This window comes from Microtus pennsylvanicus, chromosome 17, assembly GCF_037038515.1.
Source record: "Microtus pennsylvanicus isolate mMicPen1 chromosome 17, mMicPen1.hap1, whole genome shotgun sequence".
NCBI classification, from domain to species: Eukaryota; Metazoa; Chordata; class Mammalia; order Rodentia; family Cricetidae; genus Microtus; species Microtus pennsylvanicus.
Window position 1 is genome coordinate 5,926,649 of NC_134595.1, and position 7,897 is coordinate 5,934,545.

Below are 7,897 nucleotides of genomic sequence, written 5' to 3' on the forward strand. Positions count from 1 at the left end.
TCCCAGTCCCCACACTTCTTTCTCCCCCTGTTCCACTCCTCCTCTATTTCTCTTCAGAAAAGAGCAGGCTGCCCAGAGATATCAACTGAACACAGCACAACAAGTTACAATAAGACTAGGCACAAGCCCTCAGATCAAGGCTGGAGGAACCAACTCAGTAGGAGAAAAGGGTCCCACAGGAAAGCAAGAGTCAGAGACACGCCCACTCCCAGTGCTGGAAGTCCCACAAGAATATCAAGCTACACAATCATAATATATGTGCAGAGAATCTAAGTCAGACATATTCAGGTCCATGGTGGACACTTCAGTCTCTGTGAGCCCCTATGAGTCTGGCTTAGTTGATTCTATGGTCTTTGTTTTCCTGGTGACCTTGACCCCTCTGGCTCCTACAATCCTTGGTCACCTTGTCTGTGGGATTCTGCCTAAGGTTTGGCTGTGGGTCTCTGCATCTGCTTCCATTACTGCTGGATGAAGCCTCTAAGGACAATCGGATGAGACACCGGTGTCTTCTGGCTGGAACGGCCTGCACATACACGTGTGCCCCTTCCATAAACAGTTTATTTCCTCGCTTTGCATGGCATTTCACCTTAAATGCCATAGTGTCACTTGGACACCTTCCTTCCTGTGTGCCACCAACACCATCAACTCTGCTTTGCCATTCTTATGCTCAGACCTTCTGCTGAGATGTGTGATTCACCAGGAGAGCCATCAATTGGCTATGAAGGTCATGGGAGCCTGGCTTCTCGGGGCTGCTCTCTTGGAACTGGAAAGAAGTGGCAAGCTCATTGTAACTTGGTGTGAGAGAAAATGGGACATTTAAAAAGCACTTGGATGACTTCTGAAATTTATTCCTTCAAAGGGTGATATGTGAACCTAAATACCATTAGCACAAGGAGCCCAGGCTGTACTGAGTCATTGATAAAGTTTATTTCTGAACAACAGAGGAGGATTGGGAGATACTCTGCCTGGATCCCACTGGTTTGGAGATGGGGATAGAGGAGCCGATAGGTAGGGGTTGGAGGGACAAAGAGGGAGTGGGGAAGAGCAAAGCAGCCGCAGTGGAAGAGAGAATGGCAGAATGGCTCCACCTTCTTGTTCCCTGTCCTCCAGGCAGATGCTGAAGGCAGGATGTGTTGGGTCTAAAATGCAATCTTCTGGTTTCTGTCTGGTCCCTGGAGCAAGGACAGAGTGTTTCCTATTCTCTGGAAACTGTTCTCATTTGGGATGTTTCTCTAGACTGGAAAACAAGAAAGCGTCAAAGAAACGGATAAAGAAGTGTTACACAAGTACTTTGTGCTCAGCAAACACTTTCCATATCCAAAATGCTAAGGATAATATAAAACACACAGCAGCAGAAAAAAAGTACCCAAATAAAAGTATATATTACTTGGTATTTGACATTTGTTTGTTTGTTGCGAGGGTCTCAATGTATAGCCCAGGCTTGCCTGGAACTCGCTACGCAGCCCAGGATGGCTTCAAGCCTGCTGTGATTCTCTTGCCTCAGATGGCAGGGTTATGGGATTATAGTGGTGCCGCCACACCCAGATCTAGTAATTCACTTAAAAAGGAGAGCACATCTTACCAATTGAAACAGTGTTTAGCAGTATTTCTATATCTAACTCTGGTAGTAGAGAGGTTTTTTTAGTTTTTCAATTCCCAACACTGCATATAGCAATCCTATGATAGGTGATCAATAAACAGTAAAGATTCTATCTCAATAGCTAATCACTGGACAGTCCATAGAAATAAAATTAAAAAGCAATAAACAACTTTCTCTATGAACAGTCAATCTCCTTCTGGATCTCTACTCTCCTGAAATTATGGCATATCAACGTAAGAGTTCATGTATAATGATATGTTTGTACCTTTGTGTATAAAAGCCCAATAACCAATTGAGAAAAGATGTAGGAATTTAGGAAACCTCCAAACAATGTACATCACTAAGCTGTAAAACAGAATAAGATATTGACCTAAATACAACTCCATATTGTATCACATTTTAAACACAACACACAACCCTACGCAGTGATACACACCTGCAAGCTGAAGTTAGAAAGGCTGAGAGTTGAGAGCTGGCGTGAGCAACACAGTGAGATCCTATCTTGTAAACAAACAAACATTGTAAATGAATATGTATTATCTGTTTTCAGCTCTGTGAATAAGGTAAGAATTCCCCAGAAGGGTGCCCACCAAGCGTAAACAGGGTTCATCAATTGAAGGTCATCAATTAAAGAAAAATTTCACTTCTCTATTGATAGAATTTGTGAAGGCTCTGAGTGGCTCTGCTGGTTAGCTTTCGTGGCTGTGGTTTAATAAGAAATCTTCTTCACAGTCTCATGAATGTGCACACTTGGTCCCTACAGAACAGATTAGGGAAAGTATTGGTCACTGGGGCTGGGCTTGGAGAGTTTGCACACTTGGCCCTGCTCCCGTTTGCTCCCTTTGCTTGTGTTTGCAGATGAAGATATGCTCTCTCAGCTCTCTTCTCTGGCCTGCTGCTACACCATGCTGCCACTATGGATTCCCCCTCTGCAACTTTAAACTTACGAGTTCTTTCTTTAATTAATTGCCTTCGACCACACTGTCTTACCACAGGAATAGCAAAGTACCTAATACAGTCAAAACAGAATGAGTTGTGAAGAGTCTCTCTCTTGAACAAAACAGGGCTTCTCTGTATAGTCCTGGCTGTCCTGGAACTCACTCTCTAGACCAGGCTGGCCTCCAATTCTGAGATCCACCTACCTCTGCCTGCTGGATTAAAGGAATGCACCACCCCCACCCAGCAGGAGGTGAGTCTTAACGGAGGAGGATTGTTTAGCTTGGGTGGCACTGGCTAAGAATCTTTCTTACTGGGAGTGGTTTCAGAAAGAAGGGAGTTTTAGCATTGCAAGATGGCTGCAGTCCTAGCCATAGGTAGGTAATACTGCCCTCGCTCAACAGTAAACAAAATTCCCTAAAGAGTCTGGAAAAGCTGTTTGTCAAAAAAGACTTCAACGGCTTCCAGGATTAAAAGAAAACTTTGACTATATTGTTCTTTGGTGGCCTCGGCTAACTGCCTTCTCTCTAGTAGTTACAATGGTGTGTGCCTTTAACTTGATCTGCCCTTCTTTTCTCAGGCAGGTATACCCTCCTCCATCAGGTATACCCTCCCCCACCAGATACAAAGCCCTATCACTGAGGTACATATATACATCCCAGCCATCTAAGACGTGTTTAAACTTACACAATTTAAAAGTTCTTGAACATCTTGACTTCCCCATTCTCATCAACCTTTAAACAGGGAGCATTTACAGACGGGTGGATTCACACACAATGAAAGAATAGCAGAAGTCAGGGTATGCCAACAATACAGACTAAATACTTTATTAGGTTCCAAAATGAGAAAATGGTAGTGTTAACCTATTTCAGTATAAATCTACCACCCTCCGCAAAGAGCCTGCCTTAGCATCTACGGCGCCCCAGTCGTTGAAGCGCCGGTACTCTTGAGGTCTGAGCAGATACTGCCGGCCTCGGTAGTTGGGCATCTCGTAGAGGACCCAGCAGCCTTCCAGCACGTGCATAGAGCGCACCTCACTGAGGTGGAAGCGGTCCTGGATGCAGGCGCAATCTTCACTCAGCTCCATCATGAGGCCTTTGTGGTCTTCTCTCTCATACAGCCGCATTCTGTGGGAGCCTGTCTGCTTGGGGCACAGAAAGATTAGAGAAAGGCCATGGAGTCTCTTCCAGAACTCACCCAAGTAAACAGCGGGAGAGATTGGCTGGCTGAGACGGGAGGCTGTTGGTGTAAAATCGGGGCCTCTGAGATTCAGGAGAGCCATGTACTGACAGACCAGCTGGCATTGCAAGCTCCTAATACCCAGTTTCTGTTTTTCATCTAGGAGGTGGAATTTTTAAAATATTGAATCCAGATTTGAGCCAAAAATTCAAGTATCTTAACTTCCAATTCCCTGTGTTTGTTCTAAGCTGTATGTTGGTGGAAATATAAATAATGTATATTGATTAGTAGGTTTTTAGTTTTACATATGTTTATATATATATGTGTGTGTGTGTGTGTCCATCATTAAAATAGGATTTTTTTTTACTTCATGTTTTGGTTTTTGAGAATTTCATACATTAGTACGACTTACTTTGTTCCCAAAAGTCCCATTTCCCCTATTCTGTAATTCCCCAACTGGCTTCAAACTCAATATCCTTCAACCTTGCTTCCTGGATGCTAGGATTACAGGTTATCCCTGTGCCTGGCTAAAGTAGAGTTCAGAAAAATCAAAGTCCTCTGTGGAGAGTTAATTTACATACCCACTTAACCGAGGATTTAGCTGACTTTCAAAACTAAGGAAATTCCAGAGTTGGTTTCTGCTTTACACGGTGTTTGATCACTGGATTTTTCCATGTTTGCTACCCCCCAGTAAAGTGTAATTACCTCTCTTATCAGAAATTCCTTTATAGATAAAAATCAGTCTGATGGGTATAATGCCTTCTTGTGACTAACCAAAGTTTCATTTACAAATTTTGTTTTATATTCCAGCATAAGACTGCATTCATTAAGACAACTTTTGATTAACCTAATGGTAGCAATGATAAAGTGGATTTTTTTTCTGCATAAATTCTTTCTTACAATTCTGTCTTCCTGCCTGTGTCCCTGTGAATGCGGGCAGGCACTTAAAGCCCTCTTAACCCTTAGGTACTTTTACAGAAAAAAACCTTTCTGGACCCCACATCAGTAAAACCGTGAGGACCCTTGGGAAGCAAGAAATGAAGAAAGGAAGTCAAACAGGACTCACGTGGGGGATGAGGCGGCAGGAGCGGACAGAGTCGCTGAGCCCCATCCACTGCTGGTAGTCAGGGTAGTCCCCGCGCCTCAGGAAGTACTGGTGGCCCTGGTAGTTGGGGCGCTCATAGAGCATCCAGCAGCCACTGTCCACCCGGATGGAGTTGCAGCGGCTGAAGTAGGTCTGCAGGTTGGGGCAGTCGGTGCTGCACTCATAGCAGCGGCCCTGGAAGCCGCGGTCCTCGTAGAAGGTGATCTGTAAAGGAAGAGCAGTTCTGGATGAGATAATTTTCTCCTTGTGTTAAGGCCCGTCCCTCTGACATTTTGTTAGTTTGCGTTCTGCTCACCTTCCCCATGGCTGACTGACCGTGGTGAGCTCAGTGTCGAGCCAGAGAGCGGCGGGTCTATATAGCAGGAGAGCTGCTGCGTTGGCGGAACAGCACAAAAGGGGCCCCCGGGCTGAGGGGGTTTTACAGGCTGCATTCAGGGGCCGTGATTGTAGATTCGCCTGGTTCTCTGGAGTGTTCCAATGCTGCCCTGGATGAGCTGCTGGGGGTTGTTTTATTTGTTTTTTAAATTTATCAGCAAGTCAGCCTGAACTTTTGACCTGAAGTCCATGTCCTGACATTTTGATTTCATGATACTTGGTAAATCTGGGAGAAACCTGTGCCTTTGTAGAAGCACCGCCTGAGCTGAGAAGACTGTGAATACTGCAGATGTTGACTTGTCTCTCAGTATGACAGATTTGCCAACGTTATTTCTCCTTCCCACTTCCTTTCTTTACAGGATTTGCTGATTCAGACAGAACACAAATCTAGATTCTGATCTTTGTTCTTCTGGCCGTGTTGAACGGATGCTCAGGACCTAACCACTAGTTCTCCTTTGGTGAGGGTACTCTGTGTGACTCAAAATCAGCCCCCTGTAACTCAGCTTGTGCTAAGAACAAAGGGAAAGGAGCCTATAGCCCTAAGATCCAAGACTGACAAGGATGTCTGAATTGCTTTCTCATTTCCAAGGCCAGGGAAAGTCCTAGAATTTCCTATGGAAGAGTGAGATTTGAACCCAGGCTGCAAGGACACCACAAATCACACCTCATAGAATAAGTCATCTGGTGGGAGATTAAATGATGAGAGGAAAAGAAGAGAACGAAGCAAAGCAAACACATGAGGAGGAAGGAAGGGCATCCTCTATCATTCGGCAACTGCGGCACCTCTACCCAGGACCCGTTATTCGCCTATTAAATAAGTACCTTCAGATAAGATTACTCAGAGTGATTTTGTCCACACAAGGACAAATCTAAAGCCAACATGCCACCCACAGCATGCTGGACACCACCTTTCTCAGCCCAAAGGACCAACTACTTCTTTCAAATACTTTCTAGCAGTTTTGTGAATCAAATATCATATCTCATGGATGCTAGACAGAGTTCTGCTAATGAACTAACACACAGACACATACACGCACACACACCACACACACACACACACACACACACACACACACACACACACACACACACACACCACACTACCCCTGCATCCCAGTACTATGACTTCTTTATGTACAGAGTTGTCTTTGCTCTAGCATCCCTCCACATGGGAAAGGGTTAACAATATAGCCAGGGATACAAATCCTCCCTGATCTCTGAAGTCCAATCTACAGTCTTCCTCCCTCTATTCCTCCCCACCACCCCACAGGGTCCCACAATGTAGCCTACAAGCCTTGAACATACTGCAATCCTCCTGTCTCAGACACCTTGGTGCTGTGATTATAGATGTGCAATGCCAAATCTGAGCTTCCCCCCACTCTCCTCTCTCCTTTCCCCTCCATCGCACTCTCTCTGACTCTTTCTGTGTGCGGCAGTGGTGAAGATTGAACCCAAGGCCTTATTCATGCTAGGTTAGTGCTATCCCACTGAGATTCTCCACACAGACCTCCACTTTTTTCCAGCTTCCTCAAACCACACAACCAAGGCACACATCTTAGCCACAACTTTTCTATTGCTGGCTCTCTGAAAGCTACCTTATTTCCTCAGTGCGTGTGTTCTCCCTGCAAGCAACAAGTCGTAAGCTTAACTGGTTACAGGCAGGCAGTTGAGCTAACAGACATTAGCATTCCTGAAGGAGAGTGTGTATATAATGCTTTTGGCACACTCCTTAAAGCAAATGAACACTGGTAATACTCGTGACATTGGCAATAGTGTCGGAGAGGCATCATTAAGGATGTCAGCCTATTAACTGACCAAAGGCGTTCAGCGTTCTCAAAGGTTTCTGAAATCTATACTTCCATAGAGTCATTCTGTGGCTGAAAGGGATGAGACTCGGAAAAGATATTAGAAATCTTGCAGGGGACTGGAGAGATGGCTCAGCAGTTACGAGCACGGACCACTGGTTCAATTCTTCCTTCCTCCTGAATAAAATTCCCTTCAGTAGGCAGCGTACCATGTTTTCTTCTTCCACTCACCTGCTGAAGTGCACTTAAGCCTCCATACCTTGGCTATTTGTTTCTTCTTCTCTCTACATAGCCCTGCTTCCTGGAACTGGTTCAATCCCTAGCACTTACAGAGCAGTCACAACTGTCTGTTACAGGGGATGCAACACCCTCACACAGACACAAACGCAAGCACATATACAACTAAAAAACACGAATGCACATAAAAAATAAAAAGGAAACATCTTTGTCTTAGTCAGGTTTTTTGGTTTTAATTGCTGTGAAGAGACAATATGACCACAGCAACTCTTATAAATGAAAACATTTAACTGAGGGGGCTCTCTTACAGTTTGAGAGGTTCAGTTCATATCATGACGGTGGGGAGCATGGTGGCAAGCAGGCAGACTTGGTGCTGGAGCTGAGAGTCCTACATCTTGACTCAGAGGCAACAGGAAGTCAACTGACTGTCATACTGAGGGAAGCTTGAGCAAAAGAGACATCAGTGCCCACTCCCACAGGGACACAGTTCCTCCAACAAGGCCACACCTCCTCATGGTGCCACTCCCTTTGAGGGCCATTTTCCACTAAGCCACCATAATCATAGAAAAGAAATAAGGAAGGAAGGAAAGAAGAAGGAAAAGGAATCCCGTCTCAGGGTCTGGGAGTGGTAGTGAATGCCTTTAATCCCAGAACTGGGCA

General features: G+C 45.0%; 1 protein-coding gene across 3 annotated transcripts; it reads right to left on the reverse strand.

Moving 5' to 3' along the window:
• Positions 1–3,404: 3,404 nt before the first annotated feature.
• Positions 3,405–5,124, reverse strand: LOC142836770 (gamma-crystallin C). 3 transcript variants are annotated; one of them, XM_075951348.1, is made up of 3 exons: positions 5,116–5,124; positions 4,782–5,024; positions 3,405–3,677 (listed from the first exon to the last, which is right to left on the reverse strand). In XM_075951348.1, exons 1-3 carry the CDS (start codon positions 5,122–5,124, stop codon positions 3,405–3,407), a joined length of 525 nt encoding a protein of 174 aa, XP_075807463.1. The 3 variants fall into 3 exon arrangements, with proteins under 3 accessions (XP_075807463.1, XP_075807464.1, XP_075807465.1); XM_075951349.1 differs by having other exon boundaries at positions 3,405–3,680; XM_075951350.1 differs by having other exon boundaries at positions 3,405–3,673; positions 4,778–5,024.
• Positions 5,125–7,897: the final 2,773 nt, after the last annotated feature.

What these genes read in the sequence shown, in the direction of transcription:
- LOC142836770 (XM_075951349.1), bottom strand. An exon ending in CCTGCCGCCTCATCCCCCAC is followed by an intron (nt 3,681 to 4,781) that starts GTGAGTCCTGTT and finishes CTGTGCCCCAAG; the next exon opens with CAGACAGGCTCCCACAGAAT.